This window comes from Pseudorca crassidens, chromosome 11 (genome assembly GCF_039906515.1).
Source record: "Pseudorca crassidens isolate mPseCra1 chromosome 11, mPseCra1.hap1, whole genome shotgun sequence".
NCBI classification, from domain to species: domain Eukaryota; kingdom Metazoa; phylum Chordata; class Mammalia; order Artiodactyla; family Delphinidae; genus Pseudorca; species Pseudorca crassidens.
This window is the reverse complement of record NC_090306.1, coordinates 45,394,001-45,417,909: the sequence shown is the minus strand read 5'-3', so window position 1 is coordinate 45,417,909 and position 23,909 is coordinate 45,394,001. Positions and strand designations below refer to the sequence as shown.

At 57.6% G+C, this 23,909-nt stretch overlaps 1 protein-coding gene across 3 annotated transcripts; it reads left to right on the top strand.

Annotated features, from left to right (window-relative positions):
• The first annotated feature begins 331 nt into the window (after positions 1-331).
• KRT80 (keratin 80) lies at positions 332-22,117 on the top strand. Of its 3 annotated transcripts, none has more exons than XM_067696644.1 (9): positions 332-1,029; positions 6,863-7,071; positions 11,583-11,643; positions 11,922-12,017; positions 17,942-18,106; positions 18,512-18,637; positions 19,266-19,486; positions 19,968-20,023; positions 20,155-22,117. In XM_067696644.1, the coding sequence occupies exons 1-9, from the start codon at positions 730-732 to the stop codon at positions 20,277-20,279; spliced, it is 1,359 nt and encodes a 452-aa protein (XP_067552745.1). In that variant the 5' UTR covers positions 332-729; the 3' UTR covers positions 20,280-22,117. The 3 variants fall into 3 exon arrangements, with proteins under 3 accessions (XP_067552745.1, XP_067552744.1, XP_067552743.1); XM_067696643.1 differs by having other exon boundaries at positions 20,120-20,276; XM_067696642.1 differs by lacking the exon at positions 19,968-20,023 and having other exon boundaries at positions 20,120-22,117.
• Positions 22,118-23,909: the final 1,792 nt, after the last annotated feature.

The following is a 23,909-nucleotide window of genomic DNA, read 5'->3' as shown; positions in this document are numbered from 1 at the left end:
ACCTCGACCATCTATTTCCTCTCCAGCCCCTCAGATGGTGGAAGGCACACAGTAGGTACTCAATAAATAATAGATCAAAGGCAGGAAGGAGGGAGAGCAGAAGGAAGAAAGGAAGAGGAGAAGATAAGCAGGGGAGACTCTTGCGCATGTAGAAAATAAACAGTCAAGGTGTGGTTTTCCAATGCCAGCCTGGCACGGTGCCCAGGACAGCTGCCCTACACTCAGGAGCCCAGGGCCTGCGCTTGCCTCATCTTTTCCAGAAATATGTAAGCCTAGATACGTCAGCCTTCAGGTATGCAGTGAGGTCTTCGGTGAGAGGCATAGCGCGCTCTCTCTCTCTCGCTCTCTCTCCTTCTTCGTTGAAGCTGCCTTTCCTCTGGCTACCACCCGACACCCACCCAGCCAGCCAGCCCAGCTATGTCCCTCTCCCCTGGAGCCAGGCCTGGCTTGGTTGGGAGGCCTATGAACAGTCCCCCTCAGCAAGGCAGATCCCTGCCCCGGGAGGAGATGGGCCCATGGTGCCGGGGGAGGGGCAGGAACCACATCATCTAACAGGTTGGTCGGGCTGAGAGGCGTCACGCCTTCGAGGAGCTAATGAGCACTGTGTGACAGGTGTCTGCTCCTCAGTCCCCAGCCTGCCCTGCCTGCGACCGGAGCCAGCTGCCGCCACCCCTCAAGGCTTGCTCGCCCCTCACTGCGCCCTGCCCGCTCCGGGTCCCGGGACCTGCAATGGCCTGCCGCTCCTGCGTCGTCGGCTTCGGTAACCTCAACAGCTGTGAGGTGACCCAGGCGAGCGAGCCCTGGCCTGGCACCTCCGGATGGAGCAATTACAGGGCCCCCGAGCCGGGCTTCAGCTCCAGCAGCCTCACAGGCTGCCTGACAGCTAGCACAATCCCCAGGGTGACCGTGAACCCCAGCCTGCTAGTACCTCTGGACCTCAAGGTGGACCCAGCCACCCAGCAGCAGGAGAGCCAGAAGAAGGAGGAAATGAAGGTCCTCAATGATAAGTTTGCCTCCCTGATCGGCAAGGTGAGCAAAGGTGTGGAGGGGCCGTCTCAAAACTAAGCCCTGGGCAGGAGGCTGAGCTCTGTACCTCCCAAGCATCATGTCCCACGCCCGCCCCCAGCCAATGGGAAGTCGGCACTGCTAACTCCGCAGGCTCTGAGCGGAGAGATGGGGAGGGGAGTGCCTGCGCCACCCTGATGTGGGGGAGAGAGGGACCCCGGAATGGCCTCTGAGGGGTGTCAGGAAAATAATGTGCTGCATGGCCTGGGCTCACCCTCCCTCCCAGGCGTGGACTAGGGAGGGGCTCTGAGTGTGGCCAAGAGGATGCCCCCTCATAAGGATGGCCGATGGGGGCCTGGGCTGCATGCAGTCCGACTCCAAGGCAGAGGGACAGGGCCCACCTTCCCGTCCACGCTGCTGGCTCTGTTCAGCTTCCCAGGGTCAGAAACACCGGCAAGGGCTGGGGGCGGGGGGCGGGCAGCACATGTGGGGAGGCCAGAAGGAGGCTGCAGAATGGGGCTGCAGCTGTGGCTTGTCAGGAGATAGGAATGCAAGGGATGGACGCTGCGAGTCAGAAACAGGTGGCCAGCCGGTCCTCCCTGCACCCACCTGAGCAGAGGGATTGAGTCCCTGGCACCCCACTTCCTGGACCCCACTGCCATGGCCAGCATGCCGGTCTGGGCACTGGTGTCCATCTCCGGCCCAGGGCAAGGGCTTCAAGGGCTCCAAGGAAGTCCTGTCTACCTCCCAAAGCCGGTCCTCACTCACCTCCTCCAAGGACCTCCCCTAACCAGCCCTCCCAGCTCTGCTCCCTGCTGCCCTGCCCGAGAATGGTAGTCAGATGGTAACAGCTACTGACCATTAACAGCTCACCATGTGCCAGGAACTGTGCTGGGTACTTTACATATTTATCTCAATTTCCCTCAACCTTAGGAAAGAAGTCATTTTCATGCCCATTTTACAGATAAGGAAAACTCAACTTTCTTGCCCCCCACCCCTCATCCTTCTGCCCCTGGCTGGGTCCCTCTCTTCCCCTTGCTCTCCCAGCCTGTGTCCCTCTGTACTTCCCCTAGGTGGGCACTCACAGAGAGGGGAAGAGGGAAGAAAGTAACTTCTGGAGCACCGGCTTGTGCTCTGCCCACACCACCCGGCGCTCCACAGTGGCTAGTTCCCCTCCTGTGTAGACAGAGCAGCCCAGGGGTGAAGTACCTTGCCCAAGGTCACACAACCAGCAAGGGTACGGTCTGGACTTGAACTCAGGTCTGTGAGACACGAAGCCAGTAGCCTCCGAGGTGGGAGTCATTTCTCCCCGGCCCCCTCTCCCGCATTCATGCGTCCAGACCAGCATTCCTGCACCCACACCTGGGGTGCCTGGGGTAGGGGTGTGGAGGGAAAGTGACAACTGGAGGACAACCAGAGCCTAGGAGAAGAGCCCGCTGCCCTGGGAAGGCAGGTCCCTGCAGGGCCACCTCCTCTCCAAATACAGCTTAATCCCTCAAAAGGAATGTTTCATGAGCTACGTAATTTGTAATTCGGCGCGGATGGGTGGCTTTCTCCCTGGACGCCAGGGCTGATATCACCCTGTGCCTCTCCGCCATGGGGACAGGAGGGGTGTGTAGGCACAGGGAGGGGCCCGAGGGGTCTGGGTTCTGTTCCCAGGGCCAGGGCGATGCCCTCTAAGATCTTCAGAAGAACTGGAGCTTCCCAATCCGCAGTTCAAGACTTGGCCTTGAGGAGGGTGCTCTTCAGGGTGGGAGGCAGGCAGCCGGGGTGCCAGCCCCTTGGGGAAGCTGATTGCTGGGGCTCTGCCCAAGGAGTCCCAGCCGATCCACCAACTCTATGGAGAAGGTCTGTTATTAGCTCGAATCCCTCCTTGTAAAGACCGTGAGGGCCCAAGGGGAAGCAAGCAGATGCTAAGAACGTGAAACCTGGAGTCGCGTTGCTGGGTTTGCATCCTGGCCTCACCTCTGACTGGCCGCATAACCTCAGGCAAATTATTTAGCCTCTCTGTGCCTCATTACACATCGGTGTAATGAGCTTGTCAAACGGGATCATTTTTGAAAAGCATTTATAAAGCCCTTACCACGTACCAGGTGCATTCTGTTTGTTATATTAAAAATACCATAAATGGGCCCGGCCCAGGGAACTCCTGAACCCATTTAGTCCCTTCCAGGCAGAAGGGAGCCTGGTAAGAGGGAAGGAAGGGCCCTGATGGAGGGAGGGGGGCGGGAGCTTCGTGGGTAGGCGTGCAGCATGGGGCTGGATAGAGATGCATGAGCCAGGGGGTGAGATGCCATCACCAGTGGAGGGGTGGGCTCTAGGCAAAGAGAAGAGACAGGCAGGGCCACCCTCCAGCTCCACATCCCCTTCTGGGCCCTCTGAGGCACCGAGAGAAATCAGAGAGCACTGAGGAAGAGGAGGAAGAGGGAGAGGGTCGGCGGGGAGACCCCCAGGAGTCCACCAAGGGGCCCTGGAGCGATGCTAATTCTTCCACTTGGAGGCTGTGTTTCCTTGGGCAAGGCACTTACCCTCTCTGTGCTTCAGACTCCACTTCCCTGCTCTGCTCCTGCTCTGAGGGTAGCCCTGAGCTCATGCCAGTGGAAGGACTGGTACAGCTGCAGCCATGAAGTAGGGGAGGCCGAGGGAGGAAGGGAGAGGGCAATGCCAACATCCAGCAGAGGCTGCTGGCTGGGCCCTCTCACCCTCACACGCAGACACCAGAGGGGATGGAGGTGGGACAAGAGGGAGGACTCTACCAGTGGCGCCCAAGGAGGCTATAGAGGGGGAATCCCAGAGGGGTGTTAAAATGGCTGGGGACAGAGAGTCGGGCACAGGGTCTTCCCTTGGTGTGTGTGGCCTCTGGAAGTCACCAGAGCCATTGGGCACCTGCACGAGGGAAGGCACAAACCAGCCCTTCCTGACGAAGAGACCCTGAGGCTCCTTAGGCAAAGCCAAGTTCTGGCTGGAGGCAGAGGATGTGACACCACCCCCACCTGAGGAATAGGACCTGCAAGCCCCAGAGGCATCGCTCCGAACGCTCATGTGCACGGACTGTGGGCCATGGGCTGGGGACGTGAAGCCTCCCAGGCAGTCAGTCCCCCCCCTCCTCAGAGGGGGGTCCCAGCCCAGCCCAGGCTGCTCAACTCCCTCCACAGAAAGCACATCTCTCCTCACCCTCATCTGGGCCTGCTTTTCAACAGGGCGGCCCGGGACCCTGGAGTTGGGTCGCAGTGAGTTCTGTGCTTCTGAGCCTGTTCCTTCATCTGTAAAATGGGAAGCAGGTAGACCAGGGGCTTGCTCTCTGACGCTCCTCTAGAGCTGCCGCCTGTGATCTAAGGGCAGGGGTCAGCCAGGACGGGGAGGAAGGGGAATGAGAGGGGGGTGCTCGGCAGCCTTGACAGGTTGGAAGCAGTTAACCCTGCACCTCACAGGGTGCCAGGATTTCCTGCCCTCCCAAGGCCTTTGTTCCGAGAGAGGGAGGAGCCCTTCTGCAGGGGAGGTTCTGGGTGGGGGATGAGTTTCCATCCCCACCCACTGAGACAACAAGCAACTCCCCCAAGGGCAGCAGGGAGAGGGGGCTTCCCGGGATCCCCCAGAGGCAAAAGTGCCCTTGGACTGGCTGGCCAAATGCACCCCGTCTCCCAGCAGGCAAGTACTAAAGCATAGGGGATCGAGGTTAGACTAAGGGAAGGACTTCCTGGTCTAAAGGGCTTTTGGGTTGCTTATGGGTGGAGGAAGGAGCCTCACATCTCTCCTCCCACCCCACCCCCAGTATAAACATGGGGCTCTTACTTGTCAAAACACAGGGAAGGTGGAGTGAGCAGAAACCTGCCCTCACCCCCACCCAGCAATCCCTCACACACACAAGGAGGACAGAAACTCTCTCGACTGCATCCCTACTGAACCTGTTTGATGGCGATGACATCAAACTGTAGGCTTAAAGTCAGCTTCAAGCAGAATTTACCAGTCCCAGGGGGAGTTAAGGAGGGGAATGACAGCCCACAAATGCCATTGTCCAGTGTTCCCGCTGGTGTTGTCTGCTGCAAGGGTCAAAGGGGCCTTCCGCAGAGCAGCAGAGTATCTCAGGGAAACCCGGGAACGTGGGCAGGACAGAAAGAGAGGCGAGCCCACCTGGCACCCAAATTCAGGAGGAAGAGGACCATGAATGTCCAGCGCAGCAGCTGCCGTCAGATGGGCCTGTGTGTGCAGCTTGGCCACCGAGTTGCTGTGGACACCCTGGACACGTGACCTGACTGCCCTGGGCCCCTATCTCCTCCTCTGTATATGAAGGGTATAGACCCGCTGATCCAAAAGGCTCCTGGCTGTGGTTCTGGCTTTTCAGGATGTGATTCTGGGAGCTGACGCCAGCCGTGGACGGGAGGAGGTCCAGCTACTTGCCTGTGGTCATAGGGAACCTCACCAGGCTCGTTGTCACAACATCCTCATGACAACAACAGCCTGCACTGTCCAGGCGCCTAGCCCCAGCCACCCGTCTCGCCTCGGTGGCTTACCCGCATCCCGGGCTCTGATGGGCTAGGGACCCCAAGAGGCAAGCAGATGGCTCTCAGTCTGATAGGGTGCGTGGTGGATCAGGACAAACGAGGGCCAAATACTGGAGGGAAGAGGGGAGGCGGCTGGGAGCACGTGGAGGAGGGGCTGGGATGGTGGGAAGGAGAGTGAGTGCCCGAGAAAGGTCGGGCCTGGAGAGGACAGGCGGGGTGGGGAAGAGGCAGGGGGAGCCCCCAGGCTGCGCTGGGCTGAACTGGGTGGAGGGAAGGAGAGGACTCAAGAGGATCCCTGCCAATCTGCCGGTGGCTGGGGTGGGAGCTGTAGGAGCTCCTGCAGAAGTCTGAGCAGGAGAGTGTGAAGAGGACGCAGGGTTTGAAAGGAGCCCTGGGCCCAGAGCCCTCCCAGTCTCTGTTCTCAAGGCAAGACAGGCCCTAACTAGAGGCAGAAGCCAGCCCAGCAAGGGCAGCTTGGTCCCAGGGCCTGCAGAGACCTTGCAGCCAACTGGAGGCCTATGCTGCTGCGGTTCAAACATTCTAAACCCAAACTGCCTGGATTCCGCACCTGGCCCTGCCACTTGCTAATTGTGTGGCCTTGGGCGAGCTACTTCACCTCCCTGTACCCTGTTCCGTTGTCTGTAAAGTGCAGCTGAAAATAACACCTACCCCGTCGGGTTGTTTGGGGGTTTAGTGCGTTAAAGATGTCCAGCACGCAGGAAAAGGCCCGATGCACAGTGGGAGCTAGAGCAGAGTTTGCTATTTGCTGCCTCAAAGCACATCCCCGGGTTCCTCTCTCTGCAGGTGGGCAGGGCAGGTGACATCATCCCTGACTTCTAGCTGGGGAAACTGAGGCTTGGAGGGGCTACAAGTCCAGGGTTGTCGGGAGGATTAGCATTTAAGAACTAACCAGGCCCTACCCTGCTGAGTTTCCGAGGCAAGATGAGACCGGGCTTGCCGAGGTGGGCGGCAGACAGGCCTCTGACACCCCACGTTCCGTGGGGTCTCCCACCCAAGCCCCAGGCAGGCCTGGAGAGCCTGTCACATGTGGGCAGTTCACAGCTTAGGCCCCCTTCCCTCATCTCCTTGGCCCCGGCCCTCCCGTAGGAAACCTTCGCTAATCGTCTCCACCTCCCTGGGATTCTCAGATTCCATCCTTATTTCACCATCTGCAGTTTGAACAATCAGTAATTGGAGATGCCACCTGAAGGCTCTGAGTGAGGGCCCGGGGTGGGTGTGCTCCGCGGGTGTGCTCCGGACAGATGAGCTGCCACTTCGCATGGAGGCCCCCGGAAGGGGCGTGGGCTGGCTGGGCCGCACCTGGCCCTCTCACGGCAGCCCTTCCGCTCTCCCAGGTGCGAGCCCTGGAGCATCGCAACCAGCTGCTGGAAACCCGATGGCGCTTCCTGCAGAGCTGGGACTCGGCAGCCTTTGACCTTGGACACCTCTACGAGGAGCACCAGGGCCGACTGCGGGAGAAACTGCGCGAAGTGAACCAGGAAGGGGGCCAGCTTGAGACCAAACTGCGGCAGGAGCTTGAGACGGTGAAGGCGTTTCAGATCAGGTAGGGGCGCCCTATGGGCATGTGGGCCGGGACTGAGGCTGGGGACCAAGCTGCGCTCAGGTGGGTCTGGGAGCCCAGGCCAGAAAAAGAGGAAACTTCTTTAGAAAACAATTCTTTAGTCCACACTTACTTATTCAAGACCTGCAAGGTGCTGGCGGTACTCTATAAATACTGGGAGGATGTGACAGTGAAGCTAAGTGACCCCCCAAATAGTGACCCTTACGACGAAGCCAGTCTCATGCTGGCTGACGGCCAAGCCCTGTGCTTGCTGGCCCCTGGGCACTGTCACAGCTCGCATCCCCATCGTGCCCATAAACACACTGGCTCTCGGCCGCACGACCCTCTGGCAATGGGAAGTTGTGTCACTAGCTAGAGCAACAGATGGGCCCCTGCTTTGAACGTAGCCTGGGATGTTGACCTCTCTTGGGCTGGCAAGGAGCAGAGATGATGGGGTCTGTTTGCACAAGGAAACAGTCCCCTAGAGGTAATGTGTGCCTGACCTCAATAGTGGACTTGGGATCTAGAGAGAGATGAGGAGAACAGCCCCAGCCTTCAGGATGCTTTTGTCACCTAATGGGACACACAGACAGGGGGACAAGCGGCTGGCAAGCAGTATGGCCCAGTGGTTAAGGGCCCAGGCTTGGGCATGACTATGTCCTGTGGGAGGGGGTTACTCCCTGCCCACACCCCTCATTAGCTCTGTGACCTCGGGCAAGTCGCCTCACACGTGAACCCCAGTCTCCTCCCGTGTGGAGGGGGAACGGTGATGGTTGACGCCAAGGCAAGGCTGGTGTGAGGAGGAAGTCGAGAGTTCAGCGTGGTGCCCGGGGCTGATAAACGGCCCCTTTTCTGACCCCTAAAAGGCTGAGTGCCCAGCACACAGCGGTCCTTGACTCGGGCTTGCTGAGCTGATTCAGCCAGTCTAGAAAAGCAGACCAGTTACCCTGGTAGCTCAGAGGACAGGTGACCCTTTCTGACCGGACAACGGCCACGGCTTCAAGGACAAGGAGGCTGGGCAGAGCAGAGAGGCCGGTCTCCTTGCAAGGAGGCCCCCGGCCAGGGTGAGGGGAGGACAGGGTGCGGTTGAGCCCGCACCCTCCTCCGGCAGGGCTTGGGCCGGACCCCCGGCCAGGGATCTGAGGCGAGGCCCAAAGCCTCCAGAGTCAGAGGGTGGAGGCAGCCTGTCAGGAGTCCAGGGACCTGGCTGGGCTTTTGCCCACCGCCTCTCCGCATGGCCTCCCCTGCTCAGACCACATGCAGAGGGGAGGGTCACACAGAGAGCTCTCCCCTCTCTGGGGACCTCAGTTTCCTCATCTGTGGATCTGGCTGGGACTTCCCAGCCAACTGGCATGATCTACAGCCCTGGCCTGGGCTGGTCCTCGAGGCTGGGCCCCTTTCTGACCTGGGGGCCACCTTTCCCCCGAGCCCTGCCCTCCCAGGTCCTAGGGAAACACACAGGGAATCTGATTGCCCATTCTGACGGTGACGAGGCAAATCATATTGGCGCACCAGAGCCCACGACTCATTTCACTGATACCGAGCAGGTCTTTGGCCCTCAAAGGAGCAGAGGATGGCAGAGCTGGATGGCAACTTGGATCCTCCTTTTATGGGGAAGGAAACAGAGGCCCAGAGAGGGCGGGGGCTTGTCCTCAGTCACGTGGCCGTGCATACTAAGTCCCATCCCTAACCTCACAAGCTCCCGGGGGAAGCCGCTCCCGTGAGAGCAGCAAGATCACATCCACAGAGGCCCTTTGTAACTGGAAATTCTGTACAAACACTACCTGTTGTCTTAATCTGGCTCAGACCCCCTCGTTTGGCCTGCTGCCTGGTTTTACTATTTAGGCTCAGGGCCTCTCTTCCCCTCTCTGGGTAGGGAACACACCTGAGTTGGGGGAGGTAAGGCTGGAGGGTTTCTGGGTCTGCGGGCCAGAGCCACAGAAGCTGCAGCCTGGCTGTGCAAAGCCCGGGGCCCCCAGGAGCCAGGAGGCGCCAGACCAAGCCCTGACAGGGAGGGGTGTGCCTTGAGCCTACAAGGCCGATGAGATCAGCTTCACTCCTAGAAATAAACAAGTTTGGTGGGGGGAGGTATGGGTGTGACGAGCTGAAAAGGGCTAAGAATGGTTTCGGGAGCCGGTGGCTGACAGACTGGCAAGGGATTGGTGGTGAATAGGGGGACATGGCATCACGTAAGCCTCTATGGGAATGGAGACTTCCGAAAGCTTTGATGTAGCAGGGACCCCAAGGATCAGCTAGCTAACCCCTCTATTTACTAAGGATGAAGCAGAGGCCCAGCAAGGGGAAGCAACTTGCCCAAGCCCACACAGCAAGTGACTCAGGAATGTCGCATACGATTTTGTAAGCTGTCTGGTGCACAAGAGCATCTGTTTGAGGGGGTGAACTGGAATTGAAATGCAGTGGAGTCAACGAGAAGGGGGCTGGAAGGCTGCACAGAAGGCTGGGAAGGGCAGTGAGGGGTAAAAAGGAGGTTTGGCACCTCGGAGGGCTCCCCACTGGACAGTTCTCCCCAAGGTCCTGCACCCAGGCTGGCAGAACTCTGCTCTCCAGAGAAGAGGGGTGGGGGGAGGGGAGAGGCTGGACACAGGGCGTGCGTGGGGAAGGCCAGTCAGTGGGAGCTGCTCAGCTTGGGGCTCCCCAGACCCCTGTCCCCAGCTCAGGAGGCCCCCAGATTCCAGAGGGAAGCCTCTTCAAGTCAGATTTGTGAAGGATGTGCAGAGAACTGCCCCCTCCCTCGCCTGCAATGAGGGTTCCCGTGGTTTCTTTCTGGAAATGCTGAGACAGAGGGGCTGAGGGCCGGGGTCTGGTGTTGGAGAGGAGGGAGCTTGGGTAATAATAATAGCAGTCGCTTTAGTGGGTGCCACGCACCGTTGTGAACACTTTATGTATGAACTTATTTAATACGCGCAACATCAACATCATCATGACAAAGGCACACAGAAGCAGCCTGTCCAAGGTCACACAGCTAGTTAGCAAGGCAGTGAGGAATTGAACCCAAATAGTCTGGCTCTGGAGCCCCATGCTTAACCAGCCTGCTGCACGAGCCTCCAAGCCCCTCTCTGTGCCTCGATTTCCTCATCTGTGAAATGGGACCAATAGGCCATCCCTGGCTAGCAGCTCTGAGGGTCACAGGAGGGGGTGCAAGTAAAGCTTCTTGGGCATTTTGTTTGCCCTGGCAGGCCCCAGATTGCAGACCAGTCTCTCTGGCCCTCCCCACCACCCTGCCCCCATGACCCATACTCTCAGAGTCCCTCCAAACTCTCCGAAGCCGAGGTAGTGACCGGGGAGAGTGCAGGCCCTCAGCACACTGAGTTCCAGAGGCCCAAGTGCCCCATGGGCTCTCACCCCCTGGGGCCTGCTCCCCTGAGTCCCTCAGGGAGGCTGGGGGAAAAGAAGGCCTAGGGGATGGCAGGTCCAGCTAGTCGACGTGGGCGATGGGTGACGCTACCCCATCTGTGGGGTCAGGGACTGGGGCAGGCGGGTGGCTGTAATTAGAGCTGCCAGTGATTCAGGCATTCCCTGAAGAGGAGGGGAGAAAACAGGAAGCCACAGGATCCCCACATCCGCTGGGGCAGGCAGGGCTGCAGGTGGGAAGCGTGCAGCTGGCCGACACCAACCCCGGGGGCCAAGAATGTAAGGTCAAGGATCCAGGGAGCCCGTCTCCCCATCCAACAGCGTTCTTGTTCTGAAAACGAGGTGGACTGAGTAAGGAAGAGGCACATCTGAGGAGAGAGGGAACCCACCTTTGTGGAATGCTGGTGGGCTTCAGCTCCCACGCACACACGCATGCACCCATGCACATGCACACACGCATGCACCCATGCACATGCACCCGTGCATACCGCGAAAGACAAGCGGGGGGTGGAGTTACCTGCCCCCAAACACACCGGGGGCCCATCTGACTGCAAAGTCCATGCCCTTCCTGTCCTCCCTCTGCGGGGAAGATGGCCTGGTGTCCTGCTGTCTAGCAAAGCAGTGGGGATAAGGGTGGGGCTGCAGGGACAGGTAGAGTTAGGAGAGGATAACGTGCGAGGCAGATGCTCAGAGCAGACTCAACCGAAGACAGCTCGTTTGAAACTGAGACTCTCCGGGGAGGAGATGGGAAAACGATGAGGGAACAAAACGTCAGGGTGAAAGGGCTGCACAATCAGGAGGGGTTTCCTGGAGGAGGTGAATGTGAAGCACAGCCAGGAAGGGGCAGATGCCGCTGGGAGAGGAAAGGCTGCTCATCAAGGAGTGAGCCTGGGAAGTGGGCTGCCTGCTGCCCCAGAGCCAGCACTAGGGTATCGTGGAGGAGCGGGGCTGCATCCACCTGAAGAAAGGGACCACGTTTTCCTAACCGGCACAAGGCACCAAATGGGGCTACAGAGGCCCTGAGCCTCACCCAAGGAGGGTTAAACAAACCCTCGCCGAGTCCCACCACACCCAGCTGAGCAGCGCCTCTCTCTCTCTCTGTCTCTCCCTGCCTCCCCCTTCCCTCCCTCCCCACCTCCCAGGTATGAGGACGAGATCTCCAAGCGCACGGACATGGAGTTCACCTTTGCGCAGCTGAAGAAGGTAGCCTCCCCAGCCTGCCCCGGGGGCTCCTTTCTCATGGACACTCTGCCCTCTTTTGCTCAGGATCCCCAAGCAAAGCCCCCAGAGGCTGAGTCCCAGGACCACAGGCAGAGAGACATGAACCTGTCCCCACCCTTCTCCTTCTGCCAGGCTCTGAGCCAGGTCTCCTCTGGGACTCACCCCCATCTCACCCAGGAAGCAAAGTTCCCCCTACCCCACCCCTGCCCTGGGACCCCTCCGTTCCCTCCCCCATCATTCACAGCTGCTCCCACTCCCAGGACCTGGATGCAGAGTGTCTTCAACGGACAGGACTAGAGAACAAGTTAAAAGGCCTGAAGAGCTTTGTGGTCCTGATGAAAAGCATCTACGAGCAGGTGAGAAGATGGGGCCAGGGTCCCGCTGAGCCGTGGGTAAGGGATGCAGGGGAGGCAGAGGTGTCCAGTGGGTCGTGGAAACTTCAGCAGGCACTCACTGTTGGCAGCCACAGATGTAACAGTTTTCTAAACCCCTTGCACGCTGCTGTCAATAATCCAGCGTGTCCACTCGTCACTTATTTCATGGAGTGCGGCAGGTTCCCACAAAGCCTCTCTCAGGGAGAGCCCTGCTTTCATGTGTGCTGGAGCGCTGAGGGCATGCAGGGGACCAGGTACATCGAGGGTCAGGAGGTGGCCTCAGGCAGGGAACCAGGAGGCCTTGAACAACCGTTCTAATTGAACTAACCTCTCTCTCATCCCCGTAGCCTAAATTACAGACACCCACAGTTCTAGCTGTGATAGGCCTTCAGTGCACCCCCCTCCATTTTGGGGTCAGGCAGGGAAGACCTATAGTCAGATCCTCTGGTTCCCAGACAACACTAGCTTCTGCCAGACAGAAATGATGCAGTAAGAACTTCCCTGGCAGTCCAGTGGTTAAGACTCTGCACTTCCACTGCAGGGGGCATGGGTTCGATCCCTGGGGAACTAAGATCCCACATGCTGCGTGGGGCAGCCAAAAACAGAGACCCAGTAAATGTAGACAGAGGAGCCTCCAGACACGTTCTCATATGTCCTCAGCTGAGCCTGGGGGAACAGCGGCCCAGCAAGGCCTGTCCCACTGCCAGTGCCGCCAGCAGATGAGCGCTGCCGCTGGACTCCACCCCTCAGCGCCACTCTGCCTCCTGGGCATCCTTTGGGACGTGTGTTCTCCTCTCTACATCCCCCGTCTCAGGGGTGAGGAGGCTGATGGGGCGAGGCTTCAGTTCATCTACAAGCAGGCAGGACCCTCGTTGGGGATGATGGTGCAGCAGCCTGTGCGCCGCAAACCGCTGGCGCCAAGCTATGGCAACGCAGCCCAGGGCAGAGCAGGGGTCAAAGTCGCCACCGCAGTCAGAAAGGTCCGCTGAAATGCCCTAGGGCTGCTGACCACGGCTTCAGGGCTCGCCCTGTGGAGACGAGACTGGGCCTCGTGGCCGCACGTGGGCCTCGCTACTCTCCGGCGGCTCAGGCCCGAGAGGGGCTTCCGTGGGCCTGAGACCCGCCTGCAGCCATGGGAGGCAGCAGAACTGAGAGAACACCCCAACCCTCGCCAACAGCAGGGAGGCAGCCCTCGCAGGCAGGCCGCTCCAATGCCCACCGAGTGGTGTGGGGAGCGGGTGCCCAGGCGCAACGGACTGTGATGGGATAGACCCGTTCATTCACTGAACGAATGTTTATGGCAGGCCCGCTAGATGCCAGGCGCTGATATCACAGCAGTGAGCCAGGCGGGCGAGTTCCCTGCTCTCAGGAGGGCACAATTTAGCTAAGAGGGGACAGGCTAATAAGCACCTATGTGGACAAGATCATTTTGGAGGGTGAAAAGTTGCTGATATGCAAAGAAACAGGGTGATGCCTTACTGCAAGAGGGCAGGGAGGCTTCCGCCCCCGAGTCCGAGTGTTGACAGGGGTGCATCTCAGAGGAGGCCCAAGCGTGTGAAGGCCCAAACCAGGAAGATCCAGCTCAGCGGAGACTTGAGGTGGCTTCCGCCAAAGGAAGAGCCGTGTGAAGCACCTGAGGCAGGAATGATTTGATCCTGGGAGGGAGAGAAAGCAGCAGCTGTGGCTAAGGCAGGGCAAGGGCCAGCTCATGCAGGGTCCGGGGCCCAGGATGGGCTGTGGGCCTTATTCTAAGCGTGATGGGCAGCCCATGGTAGGGACCAGCGTGGGTGCTACAGACGGGGTAAAGGTATGGCTTGTGCTGCTGGAGGACTGCTGTGGAGAAAGGGCCACAGTGAACGCAGAAGTGCATTTATTATTATTTATATTATATTATAAATACTATCATATATTATATTATAACATAATATATTTATAATATATTATTATTACATGTTATATATAATATATATAATAACAGCAGTTATTATTGCTTTGGGAGGCAGTGAGGTGGCAGGTTGACATCAGGCCGTGAGGTTTGAGTTTCTCTCCACACACCTCTGTAGGCTGAGAAGGCAACACTGACCCATTGCTAAAAAGATTCCCCACACCAGCGGGTCTCTAAGCTGGCACCGCCTAGTAGAAATATAATGCAAGCCACATAGGTAATTGTAAGTTTCCTAGTAGCCACATTGTTTTAAAAAGCAAAGAAACGGAAAAAAATAATTTTAATGTATTCTATTTAGCCCAATATATCCAAAATATGATTATTCAACATGTAATCCATATAAAAAATGAATGGGCTATTTCACATTCTTTTTCCTGTTCTAAATCTTCAAAACCTGGTCTGTATTTTACACGTCCAGCTCATCTCAGTTCTGACTGGCCACGTTTCAAGTGCTCGTGACCTCAGAGAGCTAGTGGCTACGGCATCAGACAGAGCAGGTCCAGGCACAGGCAGGTGCCAGCCGTGGCCAGCTCAGGTAGAAGGAAAACATGGCGGGATGCGAGTAGCTCCAGGTGAGGCCAGACTCTCTGGTTTCAACTTTGGAGCAGACACCAGAAAAGCACGGCTATATAGGCCCTCCCCAGGGTCCCAGGAAAGAGCCCTCCCCTCTCCCCAAAACACACACACACCCAGGATAAGTTGTGGAAGGCCTTTCCCAGAAGCCAATGGCCATAGGCTGCTCAAGGCCTCATCTACACACTGCAGCCTCCCAGGCAACCCCTTTACTCCTCATCTCCGGGAATACAGGCTGTGAGAGGACCCTGGGGCCCCCATCTCCCCTCAGCTTCCAGGGTACACCCCAGCTCCCAAGTGCACTGGGGCCTGGCTGCATCCAGCCAGAATGCCACCTGCCCCACCCACACACTCTGGTTCCAGGGAGATTAGCTACGGAATCCACTGACAACCCCCTGCCCCCAGGCACACCTCCTAGGGTGCTGATGCCTGCAGAGGACCTGGCATGACTAAGCTGCTTTGGCACCTGCCTTCGTGGTGCCTCGGGAGGTTGCTGCAGGCCCTGGACACCTCCTCCCGGCTCCATCACCGTTACCAATCACAACAATAGTTTCCTTAGCTGTTTCTCATTGAGCACCTACTACATTCCAGGCACCAGGCTGAGTGCTTTCCAGATGTAATCTCATTTACTCTTCCCAATAACCCTATAAAGTAGGGATAAAGATTAAGAAATCACGAACTTTAGAGCAGCTGGGATTTGAATCCTGGCTTGGCGATTATGTGAACTGGAGCAGGTTCCTTTATTTCTCTATGCCTCAATTTCCCCATCTGTAAAATGGGGAGAACAATAGCACCTAGCTCACTGGCCTGTTGAGAGGATTTATTTTGCTAATATGTCCTAAAACACTTAGAACAGTGTCTGACACATGGTATTTGTTAAATGTTAGCTGTGTTCAGTTCCATAATTATACACATTTTTCAAATGAGAAAACTGAGGCCCGGCTAAGTTTACAGACTTGGCCAGGGTTGCTCAGGTAATAAGATGTGGTGGTACTCAGAGCTCAGTTCCCTTTTCTTTTGGCCGCACCACGAGGCACACAGGATCTTAGTTCCCCAAGCAGGGATCGAAACCGTGCCCCCTGCAGTGGAAGCGCGGAATCTTAACCACTGGACCACTGGGGAAGTCCCCCAGTGCCATTAAACACTGCATTTTACCAAGCAGTACTGGTACCCCCTCAGAGTCACCATCTTCCTGGACCTGGGGGACCACAACGAGAGTGGTCATACGCATGGCAGCCTCCTCAGACTCTGGCTCCTAAGCGAAGCTCTGAACTGTACCCCGGCTTAATTCTTGCCAACTTGAAGGTACCCATCCCATGGTGGCACTCCCACACCACACAAGTCAGCATTGTTACGCCCTCTGCAGCCCGGCAGGGGCTGGCCTGTCTGAACAGTTCTGCAGATGCTCTAAGCCCTCCACTTCCTGCTGCTGTATACCATGCTCATGCTTACGCTGCCTCTTTCCAGAAAGGATCTGAGGCTGCCCCATCAACTGTGTTTCTCCCATCCTTTTGCCCCGGTGGCGCCCTGTGTTCTGAAGCGCCCTAGCCTTTTCCTCGTCCACAACAAACGCTACCCTAGGCCCGGGCTGGAAGTGTCCCTGGAGAGCTTTGTCTGAAACACCCCAAGTCCACCCACCTACACAACATGGTGACTGAGGGAGCCCCAAGCTATGTCTCTGAAACGGTTCACAGCCAAGCTCCGGCAGGGATGTCCGTTCCATCTGGGAGATGCCAGTCTCCAAAGATGACCCAAGGCAGCAGAGCTGGGGCATGAATCCGTAGGCACCGTCAACCTTATTCTGGCATGGGTCGGGGCCTCCTGCTGCCTCTGCTCCGAGATCTCTGTTAAGTCCATCTGCAGATCGGCCAAAACCCTCCATCAGGGAACCCCCTAAAGGGCAGCTGGCCACTGAGCCCAGAGTCCCGCGGGCTCCAGGGTGGAGACAGGCTCCTGCCACTGCCCAAGCTGCCTTTTCCAGGAGGCGGTCCCGATCACCAGAGATGCTAGTGGGCGGGGTCAGGCAGCGAGCAGACAGGGGAGGGGCGGCCTTCCTCTGCAGGCCTCGCAGCTGCCCGACCTCGCTCTGTCTGTAAGATGCTGGCCACGGACACTCTGCTTATGCCCACTCACTCCTCCCCACACGGGCCCCACACGGGCCCAGGTTGTTAATCAGCACCTCCAGGGAAAGCAGCCCAGGGCCCTGGAGGTGACACCTTGCAGCCCCTACAAAGACACCCCTCCCCACCTGCCTTTCTAAACACCCCTGAACCTTCAGGCCAGAAAGCTGTCAGGCTGCGGGGCATGACAGAAAGCAGATCTGGGGCTTCAGCGCCTGTGTCCACCCCACGATGTGAGCTTAGCAGGAGCCGCAAAGGCTCTGGAGTCCAGCCCTGCACTCACAGCTGTTTCCATCAACTCTGTGCGCTGCAGTCTCCTTCCTCTCTGTAATCTGGGGCTAACAATCGTGCCAACCTGATGAGGAGGAGATGTGAGGATGCCTGGAGAGCCCTTAGCACACACACAGCCTGGGCTATCATGAGCCCCCAGGGAAATGGGAGCTTTTAACGCTTCCGGGGTCTCTGAGAACATAGGCTAGCATTTTCTGGGCAGAGAAGAGGACAGAGAAGAGGGGGAAAGCAGGATCCCAAAGGACAGAGGGAAGAGAAGATGTTGAGGCTAAATCCTGCTGTGGCCGGGCAAGCCCATCAGCTAGATGGGGAGGGGCACTGAGCCCCCAGGGCGACCCTGGAGTCACCTCTGCCTTGGCCACTGGCAGGGGAGTGGGGACGCTCGACTGTCAGCCTCTGGTCTACTCCTGCCCTCATCATTCACGGGCTTCCATCCCAACATGTGTTCAACAGAGACATTCCCCTGCCAGATATGGAGGCCTGGAGGGGAAAACGGCTCATCCAGGCCCTCGGGGAGTTCCCGTCCTGGGAGGGCAGGGGTAGGGGAGGCCAAGCTGCCCAATGGTAGAATTCCCTCAGGCCCACAGGTCCTGGGCCCTTTCCTCCCCCGCCAGGAGAGGAGGAAGGTGGTCTGCCCTAGGAGTGGACAACAGTGTAGACGGGGGGAAACAAGAGGGATAAGGCTTGTAGGGTGGGCCTCTGGAGTCAAGGGTCCCTCCCTGCCCTCACAGAGAGGAAGACCAACAGGTGAGTGAGCGGGGGGGGGGGGGGGGGGGGGGGCCAAGAGCTGCTTCCCAAGAGTCCAAGCTGGCGAGGCGGGGCAGGGAGGCATCTATCCTCTGAGCATCTCTCCCGGGAGACAGGGAGGAGCGCGCCCTCCCCTCGCCCGGGGGATGAATGCATAATGGGGACTATGTCTGGCTGAGGGTCTGGTGCCCCCCTACCAGCCCTGAGCCCCCAAGTCTGTGCCCCGCCAGGAGCTGAAGGACCTGGCAGCCCAAGTGAAGGATGTGTCGGTGACCGTGAGTATGGACAGCCGCTGCCACGTTGACCTGAGCGGCATCATGGAGGAGGTGATGGCCCAGTATGACGCCGTCGCGGCTCGCAGCCTGGAAGAGGGCAAGGCGTACTCCCAGAGCCAGGTTCGGGGCTCACGAGACTCTGGGAGAGGGGAATGGGGAAACACGGGGGGACGGAGCCCACGGCAGTGAGTTCACAGGCAGAAAGGAGAATGTGAGAGCCCAGCGCTGTGCCCGGCTCCAGGGGTGATGGGGACGGGGCAGGCCCACAGTCTGCACTCTTCAGAGGCTCACGTTGTGCTGCCAGCCAGCAATGCCAGGCCAGGTGTGGGCACGGCCCGTGGGGCTCAGTCTAGGGCAGCCAGGAGAGGCCATCCAGAGACGGATGTGGTGGGGGGAGGAGGGGCAGTGGTGGGCCACAGAGGAGGAGGTGGCGCGGGGGTGAGGAAGAAGAAGAGGCCAGGGGCCAGGGTGCCGGGGGGGACACACTGAGCGGCCCCTCACTGCCGCCTCCTCCACCACCTCCAGGTGGAAGAGCGGGCTGCCTGCTCAGCCGAGGCTGGGAACAGCCTCCAGAGAAGCCGCGGCGAGATCGCTGACCTCAAAGTGCACATCCAGAAGCTCCGGTCCCAGATCCTCTCCACCAAGAGCCACGTGAGTGTCCGAAGTGCCCACCTGGGGGTGGAGCAGGGAGGGGCGCAGGACACACGCTCTCGCCCACTCTCACGCACGCACACAGTCACACATGCTGAGTCCAAGCAAGCCCTGGCCGAGTGACCCTGGGCAAGTCACTTAGCATCCCTGGACCGCAGTTTCCTCATCCGTCCTCCTAAGATGGCTCTGCAGATCACATGAGCCTTGCAGATAGAAGTGCTCTGTAAACTGGCCGGGGCTGTTGGCACGCTGGAGGGCCCAGCCACATACACCCAGAGCCCACTGCCTCCCTCCAGGCCTCCCACCAGCTACACAGAGAGAAGGGAGGGGAGGCCTAAGCCCCAGCTTCCAGCCAGAGAAGTGTCATCCCTTAAGGACAGTTGAGACAGGCTCCTCTGGGGGCCTGCTGTGCTTCCCCCTTTGGTGGCCTTGGGAAAGCGTCTCCTTAGGTCTAGCTGAATGCCCTCTTGCTGCAAGGCAACCCACTACCACGCTCAGGAATGCCGTGCTAGGTCCTCCCTCCCCATGCACACCCCCACCAAGGACAGAGGTGGGCTCCTGGCCCTGGCCCGGTCTCTCTCTCCCACCTTTGCTCACTGACCCCTTCCCTCTGTCCTCCTGGCTGCAGTGCATGACACTGGAGGAGAACATCAAGGCAGCCGAGAGCCAGGGTGAGCTGACCCTCCAGGACGCCAAGGCTAAGCTGGCCCAGCTGGAGGCCGCCCTGCAGCAGGCCAAGCAGGACATGGCGCGGCAGCTGCGTGATTACCAGGAGCTGATGAGCACCAAGCTGGCCCTGGACGTGGAGATCGCCACCTACCGCAAGCTGGTGGAGGGCGAGGAGAGCCGGTAGGAGCTGGACCAGCGGGGTGGGGCTGGGAGCGCGGGAGGACTGTAGGACCAGCCCCATAGGAGGCCGGCCCTCTCCACCCCCTCCCCGCCCACAGCATGATTCTATGAGCCTGGCACGCCTGGATTCATATCCTGGCTCAGCCACTGAAACAGACTGGTACCTCGGCCCGGTTCATTAAATTCTCAGCTTTCCCATCTGGAAAATGGACCCATCATAAGCATGGCGCGCCTGTGGTGCAGAGGATTAATACGATCCTGCGAGCAAACGCCTGTCGCAAATTAGTGCTCAGTAAATCACAGCCATTCCTGCAGAGCCCAGAGAGGACAAGCTGGCTAGCCAGGCTCCCACAACAGGGCAGCCCGGAGCTGGGAGCGACAGCTAAGAATCGCCCTCCTCATGCCAGTCCCCAGGCCCCCAATCCCAGGGGAGCTTAAGCCACAGGCTCCCTTCACATCCCACCATTTCCTCCTCCCCCAGGATGGACTTGCCCTCAGCCACTATGATCAGATCCATGCAGTCCAGCTCTAGAACTGGTGAGCCCGCTTGGCCCAAGAACCCATGGTGGGAGGTGGACAGCGGGGGGATCGTGGCCCTAAAGGCATCATACTAAATGGCTCCCAAACCTCCAGCCCGTACCCTGCCCCACCCCTTATGTTCCCTGTAGCTGCCTCCAGGCATGGCCTCTCGAGAGCCCCCTCCTGGAAAAAGAAGACCAGGGGAGACCTTGTGATCAAAATCACCGAGACCTCGGAAGAGTTCCTCTCGCAGGAGTCAGAGCTCTCACAGTGAGGCTGCTGTCCGGACCCCAGGAGCCCCACGTCATTCCCCTGCGGCGGGAGGAATACAAGCTAGACTCAAGAAAGCAGCTTGGAGCCTCTAGGTCGGGAAGGAAGGCAAACCTGACCCTGAACTAAGAAGAGGAGGGTTGGAAATACTGACTGCCTTTCTGTGGGTTGCCAGGGATCCGACAGGACTGTCACCAGCTATTCAAAGTCACTGGGCTCCACATCAATATCTCACAGTCCCACCCTTCCAACCTCTGGCCAGAGGTTTTCCTGACTGGGTAAACTGGGATCGGGCGTCTGTTTTTCCTGTACCTCCTCGCTCCTCCCCACAACAGAGGGCTCTGAACCAAGGTCCCCCTGACCCTTTGCCCAACCCTTGCCCTAAGCTCACGTCTCAGGTCTTGCCTTGCCTCTGCCTCGGAACCGAGGCGATGCCCTTTTTCCCCCAGCCCTGGCCAGCCACGGACCAGGGGCTGATGGGACTGCCTGGGCACCCTCCGCATCTGGAGTTCCTGGGGAGGCTGGGTGCTGAGGACCCCGGGCTTTCCCGCACCACCTGGGCTCCCTGGAGACCTGACAGTATCAGGAAGGGAGGGGAAGAGGCTCCCTGGGTGTTTGGGACCTGAGCCCGGACCTCTGAGATCAGCGCAGACACCTGTGCCCCTTCCCTCCTCCTGTGGGTCCCTCCCAGCAGGTCACAGTCAGACGTGGACAGGCTGCCCAGCCAGCTCCCAAGCCCCTTCTCTAGAAGTTATTCTTGCCGTGACGAACCCCCTGGCGGGGAGGTGGGAAGCGGGGAGGCCACATGGCAACCGGAGATCAGGCAGGAGAACTGGACCCTCCTTTCTCCTCCCTGCCATCCTGGGGTTCACCACCTTGCCTGGGATCTGAGCTCTCTGCCTCCCACCCAGGTGTTTCCCAGCCTGAAACCTGGCTTCGGTGCACCAGGCCCTTGAGACCCCTAGCCCCACCCCTGCCATGAAACCCCAGGCCCATTTCCCGTGAACCCCACTCCTGGGCGTCTCTGTTCTCTGCATGGGGCCAAGCAGCCTGGCCCTCGCCTCCTCTGCACCCACACCTGTGGGTTAGAGCTCCTTCCCTTCTCCCCCCTCCGCGCCTCCTCCCTCCATGCCCGCCCCCCGTGCCACCGGGGCGGGAGGGTAGATGGGTCATGAAGAAGGCACTTTCCACTCGGGTCTGGGAGCTGCTGAGCCCTTGAGGTCGGGCGGGAGGGCCCCGATAACAACCAAAGAGAGATTGTGCAGCGATCCAACAAGAAGATTTGGGGCTCCTCTTTCCTCCCCTTGGCTCTCACCTTCGGGGGCTCCAGCCTGCCACTCCATAAGCCACCTTCCTTCCCTACCTGCCCCTTGCCTCACCTCCTCTTCTAGCCCCAGTTTTGATTCATTCATCTTGTTTTCCAGGAGAGGGTGGCCCAAGGCTCTGGCCCCCTCCTAGGTCTCAGGGTCCTCCAGGCCTGTGGGGGGCACTGAAGGGCAATGACTCTCAGGCTTGAGGGAACTCAGACATACACTCATCCCTCAAGTCCCAAAAGGGTGCTGATTGCTGTTTTTCTCTGCCTATTTATTGGTTTCCAAGGGAGCAAATCCTCAGTGGGGATACAAGATATAAAAAGTATATATATATATTATTTTTTCATAACTTATACATCTTTTAACTTATTGCTTCTCTTCCTGTTTCTGCATAATCAGTGCTATGTATTATACTATCTGGAGAGACAACACATCAGCCACCCCACCTGACTGGCTGACTATATTGGGGCGATGCCCCCTTCTCCCCGCCAAGGGATGAATAAAGTGCTGAGATTTGTCCATGGATAAAGCTGTGTGTCTGTTTTTATCTCCCCTCTCAGGATTGGTCAGTCACTGGTCAATCAGGTTGACCACAGGACTTTGGAAATTCTCCAGTTATGGGGAAAGGAGCCCAGGGACCTAGTTATACCTTCAAACCAATGCAACTTGGACACAAAAAGTTCTCCTGCCCCACCATCCGACAAGGAGGCTGTACCGGTGTGACCTATGTTCCCAGCGCCTCCCGATATGCCCAGGCACCACGTGGCCGCCTCAGTAAGCACAGACACAGAGGATTCCCTATGTGACGGCGTTTCCCCATCAAGCACGTCCGTCTGATCGTGCTGGTTGGCACAGCCCAGAATATTTTCTGATAGGTACAGGCCTAATCCTGCCCAATCAAATTCGAGATCAACAAACAAGGATTGAGGGCCTTATCCAAGCCCAGCCCCGTGGTAGGACACCTATGAGCATTCCCCACCCCGCCACCTCGAGAAGCTCGCTGTCAGGTCAAGAGAGGAGCTATCTGCTCACGGCAGCCAGCCGAACTTCCTCTCCAAGTGAAGAAAGCAGGGGAGAGGGGCTTGTTCAGGGAACCCGGGGATAGGAAGAAGAGATGTCTCAAGGACAGGAATCTTGGGGGTGAAGAAGGGCCTTTGAAGCATTCGTGTCCTGGCTCACCCACTCACTGGAATGAAGCCTCAAACAGAGCCTCACTTTTCCCATCTGTAAAATGAGCATACAGCTTCCCTACTTACCTAAAAGGGTGTTTGGGGATCTGACAAGATGGCTGGGTTCACTCCTACCAGGAATAGCACATGTCTTGCTTGAGCACTCCGAACAGCTCAACAGAGGTAAAGGATTATTAGTGATGTCGTTATAGTTATTACAGCGGACGTTATGGCTTAAAGACAACCCCCTAGTCGAGAGACTAAAATCAGGCGAACAGGCCTGAGGCTGGCTCTCTCAGGGCACAGCACAGCCATGCCCTTGGGCTGGAAGACTAGAGACTTCCATTCAGGGTTTATCCATTCTCCTGGGGCCCCTGAGGGATGGGCTCCACTCTCAAAGCTCAGAAGAGACGGTGGATAAACCCCATTCCTATTCAGGAAGGGCCTGGGAACTGAGACCAGCTCTCTTACTTATATCATCTTTGTTTTTTATGGTATTAATTTCTGAATTACTACTTATCTTTGTTTTCTATTCTGTTAATTTCTGAATTATGGATTTCTGAATACTAATTTGAATTTCTGAAACTGAATTCATAATATTTATAACATAAAAAATGACCTATCGTTATTTCCTTTCTTCTACTTTCTTTGAATTTATTATTTTTATCAGTTTTTGACTTGTTGAGTTGAATCTTTAGTTTTCCATCTTTCTTCTTTTTCAATATAAGATTGTCTAAAGACCATAAATTTCCTTTTATGTACTATTTTGACTGCTTCATATTAGCATTTTTTGTTAGCATTTAGTTAAAACGGTTTTATTCTTTGACTCACAAGCTGTTTAGAAAGCTCCCCACACGAGGGTCACGTATTTCACGTTTACTGAGCACATACTTGGTCTGTGCCTGGCCCTGCTCTGCATGCTTAGGGAGACATTAAATCCAGCCAGCATTTATCTCTGTATCCTGGCCTCCCTAATCCTCTGCTTTAGCCATGCTTCCATTGCCTACTTTTGTGCCTTTTATCCTCTAAACTCCTTGTGGGCAGGGATTGCACCCCATTACGTCCCCAGGGCCTTGCACAGTGCCTGACCCGTAGCAGGTTTTCAATAAAAGTAAAATTAATGAAAGGATGAATGAATGACGTACCTCCCCA